Source organism: Fusarium tjaetaba, assembly GCF_013396195.1.
Source record: "Fusarium tjaetaba strain NRRL 66243 chromosome Unknown NRRL66243_c0000062, whole genome shotgun sequence".
NCBI classification, from domain to species: Eukaryota; Fungi; Ascomycota; class Sordariomycetes; order Hypocreales; family Nectriaceae; genus Fusarium; species Fusarium tjaetaba.
The window spans coordinates 104,744-128,911 of record NW_023501258.1 but is presented as its reverse complement, the minus strand read 5'-3'; the positions used below and the strand labels follow the sequence as shown (position 1 = coordinate 128,911).

General features: G+C 49.0%; 5 protein-coding genes across 5 annotated transcripts; 2 read left to right on the top strand and 3 right to left on the bottom strand.

Annotated features, from left to right (window-relative positions):
- Positions 1-1,871: 1,871 nt before the first annotated feature.
- On the bottom strand, positions 1,872-3,620 carry FTJAE_3114 (uncharacterized protein; the record flags this gene model as incomplete). The annotated part of the gene is made up of 8 exons (XM_037349377.1): positions 1,872-1,897; positions 1,966-1,999; positions 2,060-2,143; positions 2,199-2,231; positions 2,285-2,332; positions 2,387-2,900; positions 3,228-3,301; positions 3,567-3,620. The coding sequence occupies 8 exons, from the start codon at positions 3,618-3,620 to the stop codon at positions 1,872-1,874; spliced, it is 867 nt and encodes a 288-aa protein (XP_037209802.1).
- An 8,797-nt stretch (positions 3,621-12,417) lies between these two features.
- FTJAE_3113 (uncharacterized protein) lies at positions 12,418-13,536 on the top strand (the record flags this gene model as incomplete). Its single annotated transcript, XM_037349376.1, has 2 exons — positions 12,418-12,582; positions 12,637-13,536. The coding sequence occupies 2 exons, from the start codon at positions 12,418-12,420 to the stop codon at positions 13,534-13,536; spliced, it is 1,065 nt and encodes a 354-aa protein (XP_037209801.1).
- A 2,871-nt stretch (positions 13,537-16,407) lies between these two features.
- Positions 16,408-18,415, top strand: FTJAE_3112 (dihydroxy-acid dehydratase; the record flags this gene model as incomplete). The annotated part of the gene is made up of 5 exons (XM_037349375.1): positions 16,408-16,539; positions 16,592-16,689; positions 16,742-16,749; positions 16,799-16,906; positions 16,959-18,415. The coding sequence occupies 5 exons, from the start codon at positions 16,408-16,410 to the stop codon at positions 18,413-18,415; spliced, it is 1,803 nt and encodes a 600-aa protein (XP_037209800.1).
- A 451-nt stretch (positions 18,416-18,866) lies between these two features.
- FTJAE_3111 (sorting nexin mvp-1) lies at positions 18,867-21,397 on the bottom strand (the record flags this gene model as incomplete). The annotated part of the gene is made up of 4 exons (XM_037349374.1): positions 18,867-19,076; positions 19,127-19,720; positions 19,778-20,685; positions 20,893-21,397. 4 exons carry the CDS (start codon positions 21,395-21,397, stop codon positions 18,867-18,869), a joined length of 2,217 nt encoding a protein of 738 aa, XP_037209799.1.
- A 562-nt stretch (positions 21,398-21,959) lies between these two features.
- Positions 21,960-22,926, bottom strand: FTJAE_3110 (MVP1; the record flags this gene model as incomplete). The annotated part of the gene is made up of 2 exons (XM_037349373.1): positions 21,960-22,530; positions 22,610-22,926. 2 exons carry the CDS (start codon positions 22,924-22,926, stop codon positions 21,960-21,962), a joined length of 888 nt encoding a protein of 295 aa, XP_037209798.1.
- Positions 22,927-24,168: the final 1,242 nt, after the last annotated feature.

The following is a 24,168-nucleotide window of genomic DNA, read 5'->3' as shown; positions in this document are numbered from 1 at the left end:
AGACACGAGACATGACCTTTTTCGTTTAGACGCACTAACACACTAAACCACTCTGGAGATAACACTGTCCAAGCTTGTACAAATGGCCAATGACAGCTCGAGTTTATTCAAACTTGGTGATCGGTTCGTCTAAGATCACGCGCCTGATCCTGGCTTGACCCCTGAACTCCATACACCTAAACAGAGCCGATGTGACTGTCTTGGTGATCCATCAGGAGCATCATCGTATAGATATCAGCTGTAATAAGACCAATTACTGCCATGGAATCCTAATAATATCCAGTCCATTAAACATGTCTTTGATACAACAGTCCTCCATCTCTGAATTCTCACAGCAAAGCAATCTCTTTGTTATCAGTTGCATCACCGCAGTCGCAAATAACCTCGTCCGCCAACAAAGTTCAACCAAATCGATTGAGTTTGACTTGATCTTCAGACCCGAAATGTTACTTACTATATATATTAAACTTTCAGCTTCGACTCCATTTACAACCTCACTGTATCTCTAATTCCTTCAACAATACCACAAGCCGTGAGTCCAAAGCCCGTGCATTCCGCGAACCAACATCCGTACCATTCAATCCATCCATATCACCCCAGATTTCAGGTCATAGACCCATCCCTGCCCATCATAATACGTACCGCCCCCCTTCATTCCGGCCCATTTTACCTTTCTCGCCAGAGCTCAATGCAATAACCACACGAGCAATGGATGCCATAATGAATTGGTACTCGAAACCCTTCCAAAACCCTTCGACGCCATCATGCATCGCCGTTGTCACATCTACATCTGGCACGCCATTTCCCGTCACACAACGCTTCCCCTCCCGCCGCCACAATCCCATTGTACCCGACAAGTAGCCTAGCCCAGCCTAGGTACTGTACCTAAGGTAGCCCAGGCTGACAGCCCAGCGCCCACTACAGGGGACACGCCGCGGTCCCTGGCCAATCTTATAGGCCTGCCAAACACCAACTTCCTGACAGTGGCCAAGCATCCAAGGCAAGGTGTCGCTATCGTACCGCAAAACTACCTAAGTAATCGGTGCAGAATAATGGCAATTGCTTTGTGTCTTCGCCAATTAAACTAAACAGCGACCAATATACAAGATATTTACGGTGTGCCCCCAGATACATCATGTTTTCATTACGGGCAATTGGTTCAGTTCACGAAGCATCACTCAGAGGGCCATAATGTTTGTGTGCAAGGAATCAACTCCAGGCATTGGGGTATAAGTAACCGAACCTAAAATCGAACAGTCCCATCCTTTCACAACCAAAATCGAAAAGAAAAAAGACATGGGAAAAAACAACACAAACTGCCGTCATCCTTCCTTTCCTTTCCGTCCCTCCAACTCGGTCCGTCTTGAAACAGCTTCGTCTTTCTCAACTGCAACCTCAACCTCAGATAGCCATACCCTCCTTCAACTCTCCCCATTACACCAACAGACGTGTTCATATCACAAGTCCCCTTCCTTTGTAACACTCCTCCTATAGGCCAGTTCGACAGGTGCATACGCTGCTCCTCGTCTTCAATTTTTCCACCTTTACGCGCCAGTTCCCAGTTCCAGTCCTTTCCGTATCCCGATCCGAAAGAGTGGTAACAATGCCGATGAGGCATTGTCCGCCATGCCTCGTAAAACATTTGAGGCAAGTCCACAATTAACAAACATTAAACAGTTTCCCGCATAGAAATGGTGCAGAACGCCACTGCTAATTTTCCCTTTGTTTTTGGTGTTTTGTGTCTTTTCCCTGTGCAGTAAGGATGTCTGGGCTAAAGACCATCTTCTTGGCTCTCGAGTTCTCACAGGAGTGCGAAGCTTGCAAGAGACCCCAAAGCCACCTTACAATTAGCCCTTCTTTCTTGTTCGCCCCTATCTCTTGGAATTAGGGAACAAATCTATGTATGTCAGTTTCAATGAACGCTTCTTCACTCTCCGTCGTCAAAACGGAGCAGTCGGGACATACCTGGAAAGTGTTCTTTGGCATACTGTTCGCAAGCCTACGTCATTTGTCAACACCTTACAAGTTTTCTCAAGTTCCGGGGGGTTAGAGTTCGTACCTTGGCAGGTTTGTTGACCTTCTGCCCAATTGACTTCCACTTGTTGTTCTCGTACTCCTTGATGGCGTTCAATAACGCTTGGCTCTGATAAAGGGGAGGTCAGCTTTGTTGTTCAACAAAAAGGGCTAATGGTGCCTACCTCGTCCTCAGCAAACTCTGCATAATGCATGTCCTAAATCTAGTTAGCTTCATCAATCCTCCCGTTCATTTCCTGGTCGAGCATACCTTGTACCAATGCTTCTTGACAGATCCTTCTGTCCTGGTAGGGAAAGTCTGCACGTCATTTTTAGCACATGAATCATACCCAGGTTACACCGCAAGTCTTACCTTGGCAATCTCTGCCCAGCTGTTGCCAGCATCTCGCATTTGCTTCAATCGCAACTCTTCTTGTGGTGTCCAGGGGGTGTTAGTCCGGCTTTTCTTGGCCGGTGGAGGCGCAACTGGTGCTGCGTTCGCATCATCTGTCTGAACTTGTTGTGGCTGTTGAGGAACCGCCTGGGGTGGGGGAGGAGCTGCGACAGGAGGTTGAACTTGAGATGGAGTAACAGGGGCAGGAGGAGCAGCTGTGGCAGGAGGTCCAGCGGCACCAGGTGCCGGCCTCTTTCGTGACCGACCAGCTGGCGCCGGAGTGGGAGTAGGTACTTGCTGAGGAGGTGCAGCACCGTTTGGAGGCTGCTGAGGAACGTTCATGGGAGGAGGTTGAACAGGCGCCGGGTGATGTTGCTGCTGCTGTTGAGGCTGCTGTTGTTGCTGCGGTGCCATATTAGGTTGGGGGGCGCCATAGCGGAATTCCATATTCTCAGGGCGACGAGTCATGTCGCTCTGGTACTGATGAGGGTTGCTATTGAGAGACGCAGGTCAGCAGGGTGGCTCCCAATCATAGGGCTTCATTAGCAATATGAATGGGCTCGGTAGTCGACACAACAACCACAAGCTACAGGCATTGGAGGTACTTTCATGTGAGAAAGTTACTTGTGTAGCTTTGGTAGGCGCCAGGTCTATCAGTGGTGAAATGGGTCGTGAGACACAATTCGAAAGCACCGATCAAGGCCTTATAAAGCCAGGGAAACCGTGACGAAACAGTAGGAGTCGTATTACACTTGTAATCGACAGAGGGTGTGGTACCTCGCCCAAGAAAGAAGCGTTCATCAAAGGACGTATTACTTACTGCATCTCGGTTGGCTGATGAGAGTTGGTGTAGACATACTCCGGGACAGGCCCGACTTGCCACTGCTGCATATTCTAAAAGGCACCAGTTAGCCATCAAATTCAAAGAACCATCGGCAATAAGCAAGGAAACATGATGTTGAAAGTCGTGAGACGCTGACGCTAGCGTCTGCGATACAACAAGACATATCATGACTCTGACTGGTGTATCAACCAACGTGGGTCTGAAGCACGCGCAAACTGGGGGTGACGCGACCAGGGTCTGAGCTGCGCAACTATTGTCGATATCGAATTTCGACAAGAACGGGACAATAGTCGCTTCATAACATTTGCAGCATACCTGTAACCACAGCCTTGGGTCCACCTGCTCGGCCTGCATCGAGTTGCGATTCATAGTGCTTCTCTCTGTATTAACACCAGAAGCGCGATGGCGCAAAACGCGGAACTTTTTTTCTTGGTTTGGGTGACCAAGAGTACAGGTGGTGACAATAGAGAAAGTATTTGTACTCACGGGCGGAAGTCTGACTACTTGATCCGTGAAATATGGTTGAGTTAAAAGTTAAGAGAGTTAGACAGTGACCAGTCACAGTGTCGTGAGGGTGACCAGGTCGATACAAGAGAGGTACAGACGAGTATCTCGAGTATCTGCAAAGTACTCAACAGGATCTGTGCTGGGAGGTGAATTTTAGGGCGTCAGGAAACACAACCGCGGGATCTGGTTGGTAAAAAACTGAAACGTGATGTGGTGGGATGCCGGTTTGATTTCTCCACGCAAGTACCAACTGGTTGTGATGATCAGGGTTTTTTGTCTTGCAATCAACGTTTGTGCGCTGGTTAAGGTTGGGTCAGTATCGGCGTGTAAGTGGTGAGAGTGGAAATAAAGAAAAAAAAAATTGTTCGAGTTCAACGGAATCCAATTTGCGCGATGCTCTACGTGTCTAAACCGTGTGCGCGGTCAGATGCTGTGTTGCTTTTCGCGTGCGCCTCGGCGAAGCCATGTTGAATACATTGACAGCGAGTGCCCCGTTGTTTTTGGGGGGTGGTTGGAGACGAGGCAGACGCTTGTGAGCGAAAAGAGATTGATTGGGGCTGGGGCTATAACGAGGCAGGAAAATGCAAGCAAGCCGGACAAAGAGAGGACAGGCGGACACACGCGTAACGTGTCTGCGATAAGACGCGAGTGATGTGAGGTACGTAGCGAACAGAAACGTAGGACTGTGGTCGTGACAAGACAATGCGCAGGTAGGTATATGCGATGCGATGCGACAGGTGATATTGATGATGATGGGTGAAGTATTGAGTCATTGAGTGAATAGAGTGAGTGAGTTTATGCTCTCTCTACTCGGCAATGACGGAAGATACAGGACGCGCGCTCAAAAACATGTACAGGTTTTCATTTCAACGAGTAAAGACGCAATAATGAGTGAGAATGAAACCCAGGATATGGCATTGAATGATGGGACACGATATAGAATAGAATGCTTACTTGAGTTGAGTTAAAGGCCCAGGGGGAACGAGCAAGCAAAATGCGCGTCTTGTTTGTCTGCGACGGTGACGACACAATGTAAAGTCGAGTCACAAGTCAAGTCGTTTTGCTCGCCTGTCGCAGGTCGCAATCGCAGATTGATAGAGTGATAGAAAGATACTTCACTCAGCCTTAGCAGATGCTGTGAGTGGATCCACAACTACTAAGGTTGATTGAGGATGAGGTTTGGGCGTGTAAGGTATGGATTGTACAATGGATAGATACCTCACCTCAGTTCAACTCTGTTTCCGTCAGGTCGAGTTTGAGGTGGATTGAATGCGGCAGGTTAAAAAAGACGTAGGTAGACAGGTCTGTCTGGGGGAGGGAGGAACGATGGATGGTACCTCGAGGCAAAGTAACTCGGGCAGGACCTTGGAAGTCGCTGGGACCTGGGGAGGGGGAGGTAGTCGTGGGTTACCCTTTTTTTTGGTGGAAAGGGGAGAATGGAATGGGCGAAAAGAGGTGGGCAGGCGTGACAGAAAGCTACGACGCTTGCGCTAAGAGTGGGTCACCGACGCTTCCGAGGCGCGAATAGCTTAGAATTTGGCTCCGTAATCACACTGTCTTCAGCCACATAAACTTCGCGGGCTCATACAGTGCGCTGATGACGAGCATGTTATCTCTTTCAGCAGGAAACATCTCGAAAACAAGTACTGAGAGGTACGTGCTCTCGTTCCCCGCCCGCTAATGAAAATCTCTCGTTTCTTTGGTTGATCCGGTAAATTGCCAAGCCACGTTTGGTCAAGCCTCAGTTATCGTCGTACAAGTTTATCATAGAATCAGGCATTCAATCAGTTCAAGTGATGAGTGACAGAGATTTCTCCTTGGTATCAGCAATTGTCAATCCCGCTCATCTAATGAGTCTAGGTAACCTTATCGCGTACGTCACCTTTTCGATCTGACATGATCTGTTTCTCCCTTGTCAATGGCGTTCCTTGTCTAATAATTCACCGACTGGTCTAATCTCACGATATCATCCCATCAGACAATGAATCCCTGTTGGTGGTTCATTATACGGCTGTCGGCGTTTTGCAATCTCTATTTTGTTTGTCGCAACGGATCAAATCTCTTTGATGAGGCTTTCGTGTTCAGTTCTAGCAGCCACTGACAGCCTCTATCTACGTGACGTGCTGTCATTTTGCATTGCGTGATACAGCGATAACATTGGTAGGATAAGGCGGTCCTTTCACGTGTCCTCTACTATTCTTTTGACTGTTGCGACTATTCATCTGTCGTCTATCACGTTCCTATGTTTGTTGGTTTCAGCATGTTTCGTTCTGTTGTCGGATGTCAAGGTGTCATCCCCACTCTACGCGAACAATTCATACTTTATCTCCAACAACCACGAGGTGTTGTTGAAAATAAGCCCACTTTGAATGACAGATCTGTACTAGATGTACCGTAGTCTCGACACCGTTTCTTAAACTTATGTACCTTGTCTCGCGGTACGTGCCATTTGAGGATGGCTGGCCTCAAGAGCCGCATCTCTCGAAATGATGGATCTGCCCCGATTCTCCACCCTACAAGTACTGTACACAATGGGGTATACCCGGCAATCTGGTCGCGTCTCGAGCTAAGATCGTGACATTGAATCTGTGTACCTCTCAAGTCCCTCCCTCGTCGGATCCGGGACTCGGAGTTTTTCTTCTATCGTACGGGTGGCAATTAATACAGATGGATATGGGCTAATATAATGTTTGTGATGCTGTAGAGGTGCAGTTTGAGTAATTCTGCTTGTTTACCCATCGAGGCAGTCGACCCCCTTTTTTTTCTATTTCTCCTCAACCGCACTTATGACGCCGCCTTTCACTGTCATGGCCAACTTAAACTCAAGCCGCATTCACACAGGCAAACATACTGGACTTGTTCAATTATAAGGGGATAATCATATATTTACATGCAAATATATAGAATGGCCAACGTATGAAACACACACTATTGATGAATGTCAAGAGAATACCAGACTTGTCTTCGTTGTCCAGGGTAGGCATACTACAACATGTCCTCTCAGACGGCATATAAGAGAAAGTCCTCCAATAGGCATAGCATATTAAAACTAGAAAAACTCCGATGAAATCAATTAGAGAAGGAAACTAAGTTCATGATGGGTTGATTGGATTCGAGTATCCATAGCAAAAATCCACTACGGTTCTATAATCTCCGACTGTTCTTCCTCCTAGTTATGATCTGACCTCTGGTAGATTACCCGGCACGACAGGATGAATCATGAAATCCTTCAAGCCCTAACGGTGGCGAACGTTGAGATTAAACCCTGATAAAGATGAATGCATCAGAACTACCAGATCAAGACAACGGCGAGATAACCAAATCTCGACATTCACACGACGATCCGGCACCGGCATCAAACTCCATCGAGTTCATCCTCCTCCGCCATCTCCAGCTGCATTGCCGATCCCCGCCCGCTTCGAAACACGCTTGTAATCTGGGATGGCCTGATGTCCCACGTCAACAATAAAATAAGCACAAAAGAGGAGCACGGGGCACTCTCCCCATGCGAACGAAACATACACGCCTTAATATGATATCGGGGAAATACATTCCGAGGCAAAAATTGTCGCCCGCAATACGAGTTTGCGGCGGTGAGCAAAGATCCTGATAACAACAACAACAACAACAACAGAGCTCGAAACCGAGTGCATCGGTGCTTTAGCCGTCTTTTGAGTTACATTAGACTATCAAGTTTCGAAACCTTTGTTCCTCGAGGGTTAGGCCCGCGGATGAAACCACCCCGGTTGCAAGAGCTGGTCAAAATATTCGGACACCTCTTGAGCCGTCCGTAGGGCCAAGCGATCAGGACCCTTGCTTCTACCTTACGCTTCCAATGGGTAGGGGAACTTCTGGGTATGGACTGGAAGTAGGTCTGGATGATGGGAATCTCAAACATTATGGTCGCGTTTCAAGCTACAAGCTTATATAACGGTGAATATTGAAACGCCAGCCCTGCAAGATAGACATGTGGCGTCAAAGAACACAAGGCATTGCTTAGCCATGGAGTAGAAACCTTCAACAAACACGAGATGAATCTGCCGGTGTCATGAGCAATCTCACAAAACACGTAAACAACTTTAAAAAAGTCTTTTTATATTATGGAGAGTTTACTTTAGTAGCACAATCAATCAAGACAAAACCTGAACGAAATTATCATCAACACGGAACCCTGCATGTGTTTTGTGGACTTACACGTACGTAGTGCTCTCTCGCAAGCATATCCCACCATAAAAAAACCTTTGACGGCCCTTTGCCGCTTGACTAACAGCTCACGATAGCTGCATCCTCTGTCCCCGTGCAGAGCAAAGTTCCAGAACAATTTTCTCAGGACAGCCTGAGGGCCCCCAGTCCGGGACCCAAACAGCTATGACCATCTCAACCGCACAGACTCCTGAAACACTGCCGAGGTAAGTCTACGAAGGGAACTGTTGCGACTTGGCAAACATTTGACAGCTGTATAATGTTTAGCGCTTAAGAGAGGAGGATTAAGTAAATAGTAATAGTCGAGGAATTATGTATCAGGATTTCGTATGCATGCGAGGTTGCATGGAAGAAACTCAAAACTGAGGTTATCTAAAACTTATCTGGGAATCTCAGATCTTGGGGTTTCGGGATCTGGACGTGTTTGATCGCTGCTTCAGACTCGAGCTCACACAGGAACGACAGCTATCCGGCGTCATGGGACCTCCTGCCAACTCGGTAGAGTAGCACCCGGTTTCCGGCAATGTTTCGATCCGAGCTGGAGAATGTGTTTCTCTTGACGCTGTCATGTTAGAAGTGTGCATCAGATATCTGAAGCTTGAAGATATTCGCAGTTTTGTTTAGCGCCACAGAGCAGAGCCGTGCTGCAGGTACGGAGTGCTAGTGCATATTTTCATAAGGATCCAATGCTCTGCAATACGATATGCATGGGGGGTACTCCATAAGCCGCGTAAAGATCTCGGACAAGGGGAGTGAGATCGACTACCTACACGCACGCACGCACAGAGTCACACTCTACAGCAGCATTTCGCTACCAAGGGCCGGTTGACCGCCCGACACCACCTGGTGATCATCTTGCCATGACACGGTGTTAGTCGGCCAGGGCTCTAAGAATAGGTAGACGAATAGATTCAGTCGTATTCAAATCACTCATAGTTGCAAGGAAGGGCGACGATCAGAGCAGCGTAAGACAGCGGGATCGAAGCATCCGTGTCCATCCTGTGTCTCGCTTGGCCGTGTTTCTCATTCTTGTTTTCTGTAACTGGGGAACGAATGTTTCCGTTTGTGCCGCAAACTCAGCTCGTTTCCCCTGCACGGCACATTGCCAGGACAAGACACGATACAGAAGACCACAATAGGAATAAGGACAGAGTCTGTCGACAGACAAGGTAAAAACAAAGTGTCGAAAGCACAGAACCAGTATTCTGAGGTTAATAAGCCGCCCAATCAGCAGAGGACGGTCCACAGAGTTCGCAAATGTCCATCTCTTTTGGACTGATCCCTGATACCGAGGTGAAATTACGCCAGTGCGTTAGCGGGTTTCAAGGGGGGATCCCTGAACCTTGGGCCTGGGGCGCGGCGGCAGCTAACGAAGCGGCGAGATTAGTAGGCTCTGTTAAGGTAGAAACCGAAACCGACGGTAAGGAAAGTTATATGGGTTGGAGTAGTAGTGTATAGTGACTCTGAGACAAGAAACATCATGACCAGAGAGTTGCTGGGTGATGTTGATGCTTCAGGTCAAGAAGTGATATGTATGATATCAGAGTCCAAGTTGTTTTGCCCTGATCCTACCAAACAACAACAGATGAAGATAAAACTTCCTAAAGTCTAATTAATTAATAAAGGTGCAAACAAGTCACTGCATGTTGAAATTAGACAGGCGCTTGTCGTCCCGCAAATTTGTGAATCGAGGCGTCGATGGCATGTGCGCATCGTCTAAACGGACGGCATATCTTGCACCCACCTATCACGAAACGATAGCCGACAGGGTTACAATGACATGCCCTCCACCAAACACCGTGCAAGCCGGCCGAGAAAGGATAATATGTACGTATCTGGACTCGACTCGTCTCGAGTTTTTGATAGTTACTTGCTGGAGCCAACAGAAGGCGAGAGAAACGAAACCGGATCTTTGTTTAACTAAACATTTGGGGTTTGATAAGCTTTTGGGGGAGCATCTCCTTGTAGCGGCCTTTATTTCAGCTGCCTTATACAGAAACACCAAGAATTATGCATCAGGAACAACACCAACTCCCCGATCGTGTTTACTTGCTACGCCCGGGCCAGTAGTAGTAGTACGTAGTCTGCTAGCTACCTAGCTGCAGCCAACAGCTTGGGACCTAATCACGGTCCTCCAGAAGATCACGGATCACAGCGCAGCGGCGCGCGATGGATGTTAGCCTCGAATGGATAGTCAGTGAGCGGGATTATTACAGCCACAGCCAAACCACGAGGTTGAAGGAACTAGAGGTGCAAATCAAAATCAGGGACCGTCCAATTACGAAGCAATATATGAACCCCTGCTGGTCGCCAGGGTTGGCTGCCAAGAAGCAGTTTGTGTGCTGCGCTGGAGAGTCAGACAAGGCTATCAACTAATGGAAGGGCACCTTGAATTATTACGCGCATCGCGCACCTGAAGCTGAGGTCGATGTAACGCAACACGACCCCGCTGAAGAGAGACTGACTGACTGATTGACTGAAATCGAGAATAAGAAAAGTGATTGATTATTCGGTTATGAACACAAGGGAAAACCCCCAGAGAGGCCATCCGTAAACCTACAGTACCTAGGGACAGTGCACAGTATATGCGTGTCTTGTCCAACGGGAGACAGTTTCTCCTAGGTACTGCGCTGCTGTGCTGTAGAGATCGGATGCCAAGGATGGCGAAGAATATGTTTAAAACTCGCACAGGCCCTGCCAATATCCGTTGTACGAGTACTGAACCGGGGGTGGTAAATGGATGTTTGGATCACTTCTTCAACAGTGGGAGACGCTACGTGCGGTGGTGACCGTTTTACCAGGCAAGGGTGAGTTGATTTGACAAGGCGGCGGATCTTGTATCCGTCACTGACAACGACTTTTCTCTTGTGTGGTGTTGTGCAGTTGCAGTTGCAGCATGTAAGTGATCGTTTTGAGGCTCGCTTGGGATGGACCATGTCATCTCATCTTCCTAGTCAACAGATTGATTGATTCATGAGAGTGGCGGACGGTGGTGTTCGCTCCATATTCCTAATCTGTCGAGCCGTTTAGACTAGATCTCACCTTCACCGCGATTGAGGCTTGACTACTGCAGACTTGTATCAAGCCATTGTCATCGGTGGCGTTTCTGTAATATTACGATCGTTGCTATTGCTTCACAAGCTCACTTTCTTTTCGTCTGAGGTTCTTTTTTGGACGCCCCGAAAGAGAAACAAAGAAACCACAAAACCCCAGAAATTGGGTGTCTCATTACTGCAGGTTTTGTCTTGTGTTAGTCTCGTCTCGCGCGCAGTCTATGGTCAGGCTAAAATAGTATAGTGTCGTCTAGTTTGTCTCCGTTTAGAGCCTCAGATCTGGTTGTAGCAGTATTTGTTTTGAGTCCCAGACAGGAACTGTAAGATGAATCATCATCCACGACTTGTTCCGTCTGCGATGGATGTGTTGTTTTGGTTTTGTTCATGTTGCAGCATCCCAACTCCAGCCAAGCCACATGCCATGCCCTGCAGGCCCTGAATTTACCCCCATGCCCTGTCCTGTCGACTAGGCCTGGAACGCCTCCCACCCCCGTTCGTCAACGCTGTTAGACTGTTCCTGTTAGATGTAACAGGGGCCCTGGCAGCAGCAACAGCGAGAGCAAACCCTTGTTATGCCCTGATCCATGTATGGGCATGCATGCATGCATCCATGGCCCGAACCATCACCACCGTCGTGGCCGTTGCAATCTGCCCCGTACGTACTGTACCTTACTCTAGTGAGCCTGTTACTGCATGCATGCCGCTGTAAACTGTCTATTGTGCCTGTTTCTGAATCTTTGCCGTTCCGTCCACTGTAAGGTACCTACCTTATTGTTATTACTACACCACTTGCCCCTCCCCTTCTAATAAACTACTTCTACTTCTACTCCTCCTCCTCTTCTTTCCCTTCTTCACTTTGGATTGTCATCCTCAACCTCACATCTTTTCTTTTCTTTTTTCTTCTGCAAGCAAGAAACGCTGTTGCGTCTTGTAATTGTATTCACTTCTTCCGGCTCGGCTCTGCTTGCTTCACTTCTTCTACGCAGCTAGCTCCAACACACTCATTAACAGTACCAACTTGGACCAACTGGTTTGGCTGCTGACACTCCTTTGAACAACATCAAACAACAACCCATTACCTTCTATACAACAAAACCGTTATTGGTTTTTCATTCAACGCCTTTTTCATAACAATTCTGTTTCATTCTATCTGAAACAGTTTCATCAACTTTTGAGGACTTTCCTTTCCGGTGTCTGTATTTTCGAGTTTAAATATTCTCGCTGGCTTACACAGCACATCCGGCATTCGAACGATATCGCTCGCTTCGATCACACAACTTGGCCTGGCTTCTTCTTCAAGACCAGCTTATACGACGACTTTCGACTCTTCGAAAAACGACGATTCTTTTCAGCAGCCTGACTTTTACTTTACGATACCCCATTGCGGATTTCAAGGCAGCACAATGAACAGCCGACCAATGAGCTCAGGCATGCCTCAACATCAGATGGCTCAGGCCCCTGCTCCTTATATCCCATCTCGGGATTCCATGGACCGCCACGACTACGGAATTTCAAAGAACCGTAAGGCTTCGTCGACTGGCGGTGGACGTGCTTGGAGCGACGAGGAGGTGAGTCGATGTTGTTTTAGTTATGCCGGACCATATCACTAACACCAAGTTTAGGAGTCATATCTCATCCAAACTCGTCTCCAGAAGATGCCATATAAATACATTGCAGCCCACCTCAAGAAGACAGAGTTGGCTTGCCGTCTTCACTACCATCAGCTCTCTCATGGCAGCAACCGACGCAACAAGCGTGCTGCCTCAGTCTCATCGGGTGCCTCCAACGACATCCCCCAGACTCACCATGTGAACGTCCCCAGCCCTGCACGAGAGACTGTCTCTCGCTCAGTTTCTCCTGGCGGAAGTGTACGAAGTTATAGCCCTCCTCCCTGCAACGTCAACACTGCCAGCCACATTCAACTCCCCAGCATCGTTGGGCCTAGCGATGTCACTCGCCTACCGTCCATCCTCCCAAAACCATCTCGCATGTCCCTCCCACCTCCTGTCACCAACCAGTCATATACGACGACGATGGACGCCCCTGTTCAGATGCCACATGCTGCCTACCACCAGCGCGCAGCTTCGCTTCAGCGAACAACACCTCCTCTGCGTCTTGACTGCTCAGTTGTGCCTGCTCCTGGACCCGCATCTTCACCTCCTGCACACAACGCCTCGCATGTCGATCTTTCACGCCTCCATTCCATCTACTCAACCTACCGCGCGTCTTTCTGGACAACCATCGCCAACGAGTATGGTCCTTCAGTGTCTCCCACTGTTCTCGAGCAGGCCTGGAAGACTGGCACTTGCTGCAGCCCTTCTTCTCTGACACCAATCACCCCCATCTCAAGCCCAGGCCAGGCCGAGAAGGATGCACAGAGCCAGTCCAACAGCAAGGGACAGGACAAGACACGGATCTCTTCGATCCTTGGGATCGACGCCGACCCACGAACCGCTCGCGATCGGGATATCGTGAGACGGCTGGAAGAGGAGCGATTCGGTATGATGCAAACCGCTCACTGAACATGGACTCCTCGGGTCACGTCACCCAGTCTTGATCCTCATCCCGTCCAGAGGCGAGGTAATTTGGAATGAGGACAAGGTGAGACTGCAGCTTGGTCTCACCTCATTGTATGATATGCCTCTTGCTTTTCGCATTTCGTTTCAATCATGGCATTGTTGCTCTCTCTACCACCAGAGGCACGCACACGACACGGCATATCTGCCACACACTTGGGCATTTTACTTGCGCCCGCACTCGTTTTCACGAAGTACATCACTTTCATTCTTTTCACTGTGCGCCTATACCGTTCTTATCTTATGAACAAAGTATTGTCTAGTGGTTGGGATCCAGTATCGAACTGGATCCTTGAGGTGGAAAAAAGGAGGTAGATGCACGGCATTTGCTACACGACATGAAGAGCACTTGTCGGAGATGGAGGAAGACAACTACTATACATCTTTTCCGTCCTATGCTTGGAGTAAAGACCTGTCCCGGGGTTAGTGGACAGAGTCATGGATTTTTTCATTGGTCTCAATTTCCGTTTTTTTGACGCTTTTTTTTTCTCACCCCTTTTATTTGGCTTGCCATTTCGGCAGATTTCCTTACATTGTACAGTCCTCTTGTTGCTTCGTATTCAGGACTGATGAAATTACGGTGATGAAAGAAAAGAGCCAAAGCTCAAGGCGCTCCCCCCCGGGCTACTACTACTGAGCGGATGGGGTTTATGGGGAGGAGGATAATATTAGATACACCCTGTCAGTGGTAAAAGCTGGCAGGCATCAATTGATAATCTTCTTCACCTTTGAACTGTTTATTGTTTCATGTGGACTGTGACATGACAGCGTTGAATAGTTGCTTGCGTAATGGAGGTGAAACTACCTAGATCAGCGTGTGTTAGTTGGGGATATGTTTGAGGTTGCTCGAGACGGTGATACGTCCGAGCAGAGTCTGTACAAGGTGTCATGAAGATCATTTCGCAGCAAAAGCCCGAATTGTCATGGTACTGCTGAGTGATGCTTATGTGCTGTGGTGTAGTGAGTGAGTTGGGTGGGTGTATGTGTCTTGGCTGTGCAGCGTTTCAATGCGTTTTCCGAGTCTTTGTTTCACAATGACGACGGGTCGTGTATCAAGACGCATAGACCAATATGACTTGCATGATAATGGGGGATGATATTGACGAGTTGGGAGTACATACACTGTGTTTGTCTTGTAGTAGCTGAGGTACAGTACCTAGGTAGGTATGAAAGGAGAAGACGCAAAGAGGTGAGTGTTTGTTCTTAGTTAAACAACCGACGAATGGAGAGATCATTGTCTATTTTGGACTTTAACGTGATATATCTGATACGTCGAAACATTACAAAAGTCTGTCTCGGTGGTTAGCACCGTTCGGGTGAGTGTCAGCCGAAACTTCGGTGTTTGTCCCCCGTATCCGATCCGCGGTTCGGCCCCGGTGGATGTCACGCGGAGAGGGGCATATCGGGGATCATGGCAAGGGGATCCATAGCGAATGGGACTGCGGAGTCCCGGCTGAATGTAACTGTAAGATACTATAGGTAGATGTTCTTGGGGGAGGTTGTTTTGCCATTTAGCCGCTGTCATGTTTTTGTTTTGGGGGTCAATTATATTCAACCCCACGCTTTATGATCTGGACGAAGATATCGTGAGGAGAGCATGTTTATGAGTGGAGATGACCTCCGGTATTTCAAGTATTTGATTCTCATAACACTCACTCAACATTGACACTGACAGAGAAGAATTGGTCTCTCTCGTTGATTGGCAATGACTAGCTCGGACCTATTAAAGCTCGAGGGATCCGTAATTGCTAAACCGACGGTTGGCATTCGACAAAGCTCTACCAAACTAATGTGCGGGGTTGGTTGCTGGCCTCTTTAGCAGGCGGGAAGTGGATATGTCATGATCATACCAAGTCAAGAGGGGTTAAAAGAAAAGAAGAATCAAGAGAAGGGGAATGGGGAAACTCTTTTGATTCGAGATCCGGAGCGAATGCCGAGCTGTTCGGTCCGGCAAAGGAAGGATAAGTGAGGCAAGCCAAGATTTTTGGAGTGAGAATAGCATCCAACAACACGAGGTAGACGCAATCTCTCACAAGGCTTCTCTTCTTATCTAGGTATCATGTGTTGTCAACGAGCCAGAAGCTACCTTACATTAGCTTGCAGAGTACAAAATTGTCACAACTGCAGCAATCGTTGTCACTTCCTTTCTCCCGTATCATCTTCATCTTCTCTTCTCTCTCTCTCTTCGTGACTTGTAACATTGTAAACCTTCAAACTGATCAACACAAGAGCCAACGCCACCCACTCACTCACTCTACTCTACTCCGCACACTACTACACTACCTCAAGTCACAGGGCTACTTGTACGAAGCTACAGGCTACAGGACATTCCGCTTACATTGGATCGAAAAAAAAGTCACTAAAACCAAAACTACTCCGCTCTTCGGCAGACGCATTGCAACTCGCACCACAATTCTTGTCTAATCCGACGCTTGTCTTTGGTCAATTTCTCTTCGTCTTCGGTTCTCTGTCACCCTCACTAAAGACCAAAAGCCTAAAGACCTTGTTGTCCGGACTCAATTCCTTTATATAAGTAAGGCCTGCCAGTCACTGCCCGTGGGGTTACGCCTTGGCACCTCTCTCTTCACTGTAACATAAACATAAACCAGCTCAACTCATCCTTTCTTCCTCTTTCTCTCTCCGACATCGCCTTTTATCCTTTACCTTAAAAAACTAATCCGAAGTCATCAGGAGATAGCTTCTTTCACCTCGACTTGAATCTCGTGTCTCTCAGCCTTTGGATCACTAGAAGCCGCTGAACTCCACCACCAACCAACCAAAACTACAGACTGAGATCAGCTCCCACAACCCATCATCATGGCGGACCAAGTCCAACACGACCCTAAACAAGACCCCGACTACATCCCCTTTCCTTGTCTTCCTCCCGGTGGTGCTCTGAACCGTTGGTCAACAAAGATCACTCGCGAGCATGACTATCCCGGAGCTCAGGTATGTCTCCCCCTACCTCCACCATATCCCAGCAACTCACTGACTTTACCAGGCCATGCTCTACGGAGCTGGTGTCCCCAACAGGGACAAGATGAAGAATGCTCCTCAAATCGGTGTTGCTACCGTGTGGTGGCAGGGAAACCCTTGCAAGTGAGTTTTGAACCGAAAGCCTCTCTAAATACTGAATACTAATGATTTCTAGCACTCATCGTAAGTGAGACAACCTCACGCTGGAGAATCTATACTCACAAAGTTGCAGTCCTCGATCTTGGCCAAATCGTCAAGAACTCTATCGAGAAGGAGGGTATGATCGGATGGCAATTCAACACCGTCGGTGTCTCTGACGCCATCACCATGGGAGGCGAAGGTCAGTGAAACTCACTCACCAACCAAATTCACAAATAGCTCACACCTCTTAGGCATGCGCTTCTCTCTCCAAACCCGAGAAATCATCGCTGATTCCATCGAGTCTGTAACTTGCGCTCAGCACCATGACGCCAACATCTCTATTCCTGGCTGTGACAAGAACATGCCCGGCACTGTCATGGCTGCCGCTCGTCACAACCGCCCCTTTATCATGATCTACGGCGGTACCATTCGCAAGGGCCACTCCAAGCTCCTTGAGCAGCCCATCAACATCAGCACATGCTACGAAGCTTCTGGCGCTTTCACCTATGGCAAACTCCACGCAAAGTCGAATCCTGGTGAGGCTGGCCGCGAGAGCTCTGATGTCATGGATGATATCGAGAAGCATGCTTGTCCCGGTGCTGGAGCCTGTGGTGGCATGTACACGGCTAACACTATGGCTACTGCCATTGAGGCTATGGGTCTTTCACTCCCTGGATCTTCCTCATACCCTGCTGAGTCTCCTGAGAAGCGTCGTGAATGTGAGCGCGCTGCTCAGGTTATCCGAACCACTATGGAGAAGGATCTGCGTCCTCGCGACATCATGACCCGGGCTTCTTTTGAGAACGCTCTTGTTCTGACTATGATTCTGGGTGGTTCTACAAACGGTGTTCTTCACTTCCTCGCCATGGCCAACACGGCTGGTGTACCCCTGACCATCGACGATATCCAACGCGCCAGTGACCGAACTCCTTTCCTCGCTGATCTGGCCCCCAGTGGAAAGTACTACATGGAGGATCTCTACAATGTTGGCGGAACGCCCTCCGTTATCAAGATGCTCATCGCCCGTGGTCTTCTTGACGGCAGCATCATGACCGTCACCGGCAAGACTCTCGCCGAGAACGTGGAAGACTGGCCCAGCCTGGACCCTGGCCAGGATATCATCCGCTCTCTCGACAACCCTATCAAGGACTCCGGCCACATCCGCATTCTACGAGGAAACTTTGCTCCCGGCGGTGCCGTTGCCAAGATTACTGGAAAGGAGGGTCTGTCTTTCACTGGAAAGGCTCGTGTATACGACACTGAGAAGATGCTCAACGCTGCCCTGAACAAGGGTGAGATCAAGCAATCCGACGGCAACTTGGTCGTCATCGTTCGATATGAAGGTCCCAAGGGTGGTCCCGGTATGCCTGAACAACTGAAGGCCTCTGCAGCCATCATGGGTGCTGGTCTCTCGAATCTTGCCCTAGTCACAGACGGTCGATACAGTGGTGCTTCTCACGGCTTCATCGTCGGCCACGTCGTGCCTGAAGCCATGGTCGGAGGCCCTATCGCTCTGGTCAAGGATGGGGATGTCATCACTATCGATGCTATTAGAAACCGCATTGATGTCGACATCACCGACGAGGAGATGGAGAAGCGAAGGAGTGAGTGGAAGGCCCCTGAGCCTAGAGTCAAGCGAGGTGTGCTGGCCAAGTATGCCAAGTTGGTCGGAGATGCTTCTCACGGTGCCGTGACAGATCAGTGGTAGATATCCAAGACAGACATGGAGAGCAAAAAATAAAAATAGGAATATTACGTTATTTGAAACACCACTATCATATCGCATATTGTGAGCAAGGACCAACACGACCATACAGTGAAGAGCAGCGGCTTGTATAAACTTGGCTGGTTTGATTTCTATTGTGAACGAGGATTGGAAACTAAAATGAATGAAGGGTATCGAGCACATCCACGCGCTTCTGTCTCCCACTAACACTCCTCTTTCAACCCATGCATAACCACCTTCATCTTGCTCTTGTCTTGATACACAAATACATCTTGCACGCATAAATATACTTTAAAAACACACAATCGCTTCTCTCCTGTCCCGTGGTTGTATCCAATCACCACTCCACGTTTCCCCATACGATCTCGGCGATGTCCTCGAAAGGCTCGTCGTGCGCTGTAGCAAATGATCCTTGGTGACTCTCTGGCGGGCTCTAGTCACCCAGGGGCATGCCCTCAAGCTCATCTAGCAATCGTCTCCAGTTGTCGGCGAGCATCTCGGCGTACTTGACTCGCTCACCGGCCCAGTCCTGGTTCCATCGGCTGACCTGGTACTGAGTTGACTGGAAGGTGATGAGTTCGTCGCGAATACACTCCTTGACGAAGATGGAGCGGTTGTGTTGCTGGACAATAGACTCCTTATCCTAATTATTTGTTAGCGCCTCCCCTTGTGATCGTACAGAGATAGGCTTACCTTGATGATGTTTTCTGCTATGCGGTCAATCTCACCAGCCTTGACCACGCCTTCTGGCTTAGATCTCAAGTTGGCAAGCTTGTTCTCATTAGTCTGAATCCTCCGCTCCAGATAAGGAATATTATCTTTGTCCAATCGTTCTCTTCGCTCAAACATCTCACGCACGCTAACAAGAGCATCTCGTTGGCGCTTGAGGTCCTCAAGAACTCCCTCGTCCCATCCACGGCTCTCATCCTCCATCAAAGCCTGGCAAGTTCTGAGGTGTTTGCTCATGGCGACAAGTCCATCATTGAGAAGGGGAACCTCGTTGGTGTCAGTTGCGTAAGTATCCTCCGATGTTTCTGTCAAAGAGGCCAAAGAAAGAGCAATACGAGCGTGGTCAGCAGCCACGCCCTCAGTTCGCTTGACGAGACGATCCATGATGTTGCATACGTTAATGTAAAGTTCAGCAGATCGTTTGACGCCATTGCGGGTTCGGTTAAAGAGATCCTCGAGCTCAGCGGGCAGAGAGTCCTCCAGACCAGGTGGTAATGCTCTATCAGTAAACTCATCTTGAACAGAAATGGTAGCTTGCTTGCGCCACACAGATAGTTCCTGATGCTGATATTAGCTTCAGCAGTTGATTTACACTTGGTGGCAGAATTGACTTACTGTAGGAACAGTCAAGAACATGACGACAAGTTGTTCCTGACTCAGAATCGGGTGTCTGATAAGGGCATTCAAGAACCGTGACAGACCCCTCCTTCGCTTCTCGATAAAGGCCCCATCGTTGGACAGATGGCTGCCATTTACACCTACACGCTTAGGTGGAAGTAGCGGTAGAATACGGAATGGATATCTCTTGTGTAGGCAATCCAATAGCCAGACAAAGTCGCTGTATCTGCGGATAACCTTGCTACCGCGCCTTATGCTCGAGATTTCATAATTATGGTGCTGGAACATGAAAACACCTTCCTTTTCCGGCATAAGCACAACAACGACATTCTCCTCGGCGCCACGGCTGGCTCTAGCACTGCTCGTATGGTGCTGAAGAGCTGGAGGTTGTGCAGTTGGTGTCAGATCGGGAGCTCCACCAAAGGGATTCTGGACAGGCCCAGAGGGAGATTCCCCAAAGCCTACAACAGGGTTATTTCCATCAAAGTATCCCCATCCACCAGGCGTTGTCACCGAGTTGCTGGAATGCTGTCTCCGGCTGTTTGGAGACGTGGTGGCTTGAGGGGATGCAATATTAGGCAGAGGAGGAGCGTCGATTACTGTCGTCGGTGGTGTTTGGCCAAAGCCGGCATGGCCATTTGTGCTGTTTCGCTGGGTGCCGTTGGACTTGGAGGGACCATGATCATGGGTTTTGTGCATATCAGGACTTCCCCATGGATCATCCTCTGGGTCATCCATGGCTGGTCGAAATTGCTTGGGCGTTTGTTGCGCGGGAGGAGTTTGTTGTTGTTGAGGAGGAGGAGGAATATCTTTTGGAGGTGTCTGAGGCGGCTTCGCGGAAAGTTCAGCGACTGGAGGTAGGACGGGCTCTGCAGTGAGACCCGCGAGCTTGGGTTGCGGAAGGCCTGTGATGGAAATGAGTTATTAGCTGGCTGAGTAGTGTCCCCACCAAGCGCCGGGGGGCATATGCCAGCACTGATATGACATCCATGGCATTGCATTGACCAGTTGATAGGGCGGGCAGCTTGTAAGTCTTGGCAGGCAAGCGATTGACATGAGGGGAAAATACTGTAATCATGCAAAATGTGATGCGAAGAGATATGTTTACTTACGTTTTCGGCGCTCATCAACACCATCCAGGCTTATGACTTCGCCTTCTTGTGCAAGGCCTACCAAAGCCAGCAGCACATTGAACTCGTTTCGACCCAGCAGGACATCCCCGCCTCCGGGAGCTACCAAGGACATAATGCGAGCTTGGGCATCAGCACCAAGTCTGGCAGTAGCAAAGAGCTTTGCGACACCACCAGAAGTGACCTGACCTCCGCTGCCATCTTCGCGCACTACTATATCGAAGGTCTCGATGTAAGCATCGGGCACGTCGCTACCGGGGAGGAGGTTGCGGATGAGATCGGCTCTGCTCTGCTGCTTGCGCGGCGTGGGCATGTCCCAAGGTGAATCATGGGAGTCGTTGTCGTCAGCGAAGAGACTGTTGGATGGCTTTGGAGTTCCAGAACCAGAGTCATCGTCGAAGAGACCAGCACCGCCGCGACGAGCTGGACCAGTAGACGAACCCAGACCTGGGCTGTCCTCCGTCGGCGATGAACCAAAAAGTGACATTATGACTCTCAGGCGAGCAGTGAATGTAAGATTATCTTGCGGCGCGTATCAATCTCGCCGATGTCGATCAGCCGAGTCGCGGTTACTCGTGGAGAGCGTAGATCGGTCGTCTAGATAGCGATTCGTAATCGAAGCCGCGAAGAGGACGATATACAGCGCAATCGAGTTGGATGCGCGATGCCGAGCCTGCGATGGAACAAAGCTGCAGCTACAGGAGTTGAAGCGAGCCCGATAAGCAATACAGAAGCTCTAGCGACGAAATACACGCGAATTGAGAGGCAACTGGGAGGTTGGTGAAGTCATTCCGAGTGGAGAAGACCTGGGTCTGCGACATCAACTTAAACCGGACGGAGCTATTGTGGAGCGTCATGGGTGAGGTACGTACTCCCCGACGCATGCAACGGCTAAAATGAATTGGATGTTCCTGGAAACGCCACAGCCTGTCAAAACTGTGGCTGATCACTAGAGCATGAGTTCAATCGTTTGTACATTGCTTGTTATCACATCCAAGTGTCTATACTCGGTCACTATAATACAATTCATCACATGCCCTTGAGAACTCTTAGAAAAGGGTCTCCTCAGTGGCTGCCTTCTCCTTCTTAACCTCGCTCTTGATCTTGTGCACTCCAGGCACCCTGAAGTACAAACTGGGCGACTCTCCTGGCGCAAGCTGGTGGCTCAAGTATCCTCGGTGTGCGGGATCACGATAGTACTCAATGTCCTCACGGCTAGTAGGGTCGGGTAATCGGTACCGGAAGGGTGCATCGCGGGCTGCGGCCAGCACAGTATCGACATGCTCCAATCCTTGAGGTAGAGGCTTATCTGTGTTGACGGACTGGCCTCGTAGGAGTCGTTTTATGGCCAGCTTGGTGTAGTATCGGGTGACGACCTTGCCTCCAGCACCTTCAATAGCAGCAATAGCTCCAGCAGAAACACGGGAGACCATTACATCGATAGGCTGCTTAAGCATGTCCGCACCTCGGGAGAGGACCTTGACGCCGTCTTTGACAGTTCCAACAATGCCACACTCGATCAATTCCTTTGGTGTAATCTGCTTGGTGGGGTCGATTCGTCCTTGGTCGATCCAAACCTGGATCTGGTCCAGGTTGACTTCCGACATCTGAGGAGCCCGGCTACAAGGTTGTTAGTCAATTGAGCTCTTGTAATTCCTGACTCTTCAATATCTTGTCGAGATATTTGTAGGCGCCTCACAAGTTGTTGAAACCCTTTCGACCATGCTTGACGATCAAAGGTGTCTGACCACCCTGGAACCACGGCTTGACCTTTCCATGCTGCTTCTGACCCTTGTGACCACGACCAGATGTCTTTCCGTGTCCGGAAGAGGGGCCACGACCAACTCGCTTCTTCTGGTGAACGGCGCCGGGGTTGTTGGCGAGACTGCTGAGGATAGACGCATTTCGGGTCTGGAGGGAGAGGCCGGAGAGGTAGGCGGTCAGCGATGACGCGGGTGCATTGGCAGTTGTCCTGCAGCACATCGGCGTGCTGAAGGGTGAAATTCGAGGAGGCATCGTCGTGGAGAGGGCGCCGTGGCCGTGAGTCTGGAATTGATGCTGGCGATCTCGAAGTCGACGGTCACCAATTTTTTGAAGGGCTTAGCGCAAGGATGCCAATCTGGGGCTGTGGATGCCTCAGGCTGCAACTCATATAAATAATCGACGACAGGCTTAAAATCAACATTTTCGAATTTGATATGGAGAATAATTAATGTATTATTAGAAGACTTCATAAAGTCGTTTGTATCTTCATAAGCCCGTGGCAAAGGTCTCGCCCTTCCAAAAAGAAGCAGCCATTGAAACCCCCTCCAAGATATCACTTACACGCCCTCTCCATTCATTAACCACAGAGTCCAAGCCCTTCCTGCACCTGAACATCTAAATCCCATGCTACATCTATCAAGAAGCAACTGTAGACCGAAAGAACGACAATCAGTTGCAGAGAGTCCTTCCCCCAAGGCTTTGCGTATCTCCAGGTGTGCTCGCGAGTCTTTCTCTCGCCTTAGCAGCACGCTTAGCAATTCTCTTCCTCTTTCTGCGTCTGTAAATAGCCAAGCAGCCAACCCAACCGAGAAATAATGCAATGAGAGGCATGCCGATAACAAGAAATAGAAACATTCCGTCGGTCGCCAACCTCGCTGGGTTATCGTCTGTTTTCGCACCACGGGGTTCAATCATTATGATGCCCATCTGAACGATAAATATAGCTATGTTCAAGGCGTCCCAGATAAACTTTGTAAAGCCAGTAATTGAACGAGGGTTGTGTAAACCTTTATGTCTGACTTTCGTTGTCTCAGCTCAAAACGCCCAGTTTCGTTGTTAACAACCAGCAAATCGAGCTGCTTGACTTATTGAAGTCTAGCACAACTGTTTCCAAGAGAGATAAAGTGTTTCTTAGTTTGGTGCTGAGAAAATGACTGCAGTAGACATTAGCTATTCTGGCTGACATCGTGGGTATATATGGATGAAGAACTACCTAGTAGAATCCTCATAGAATCTTGACGTCGCGGAATCGTGAGGATGAGACGATATACAAGCTCGATTAGACAGTGAGGGCAACACTGATATATAACATCAGGTGGTAAACTGTAGGTTCGTATAAATTGACATTCTCGTGCTTTCATCATCCTTGTCTTCGAGCATAGCCCAAGGCACAGTCTTAGCCAAGAACAACAGGGATATGAAACATACAACCAACCCGCAATTGATCAATACTAGCTGAAGATGGAAGAAGAACAGCAAGGGTTATGAAGCTAA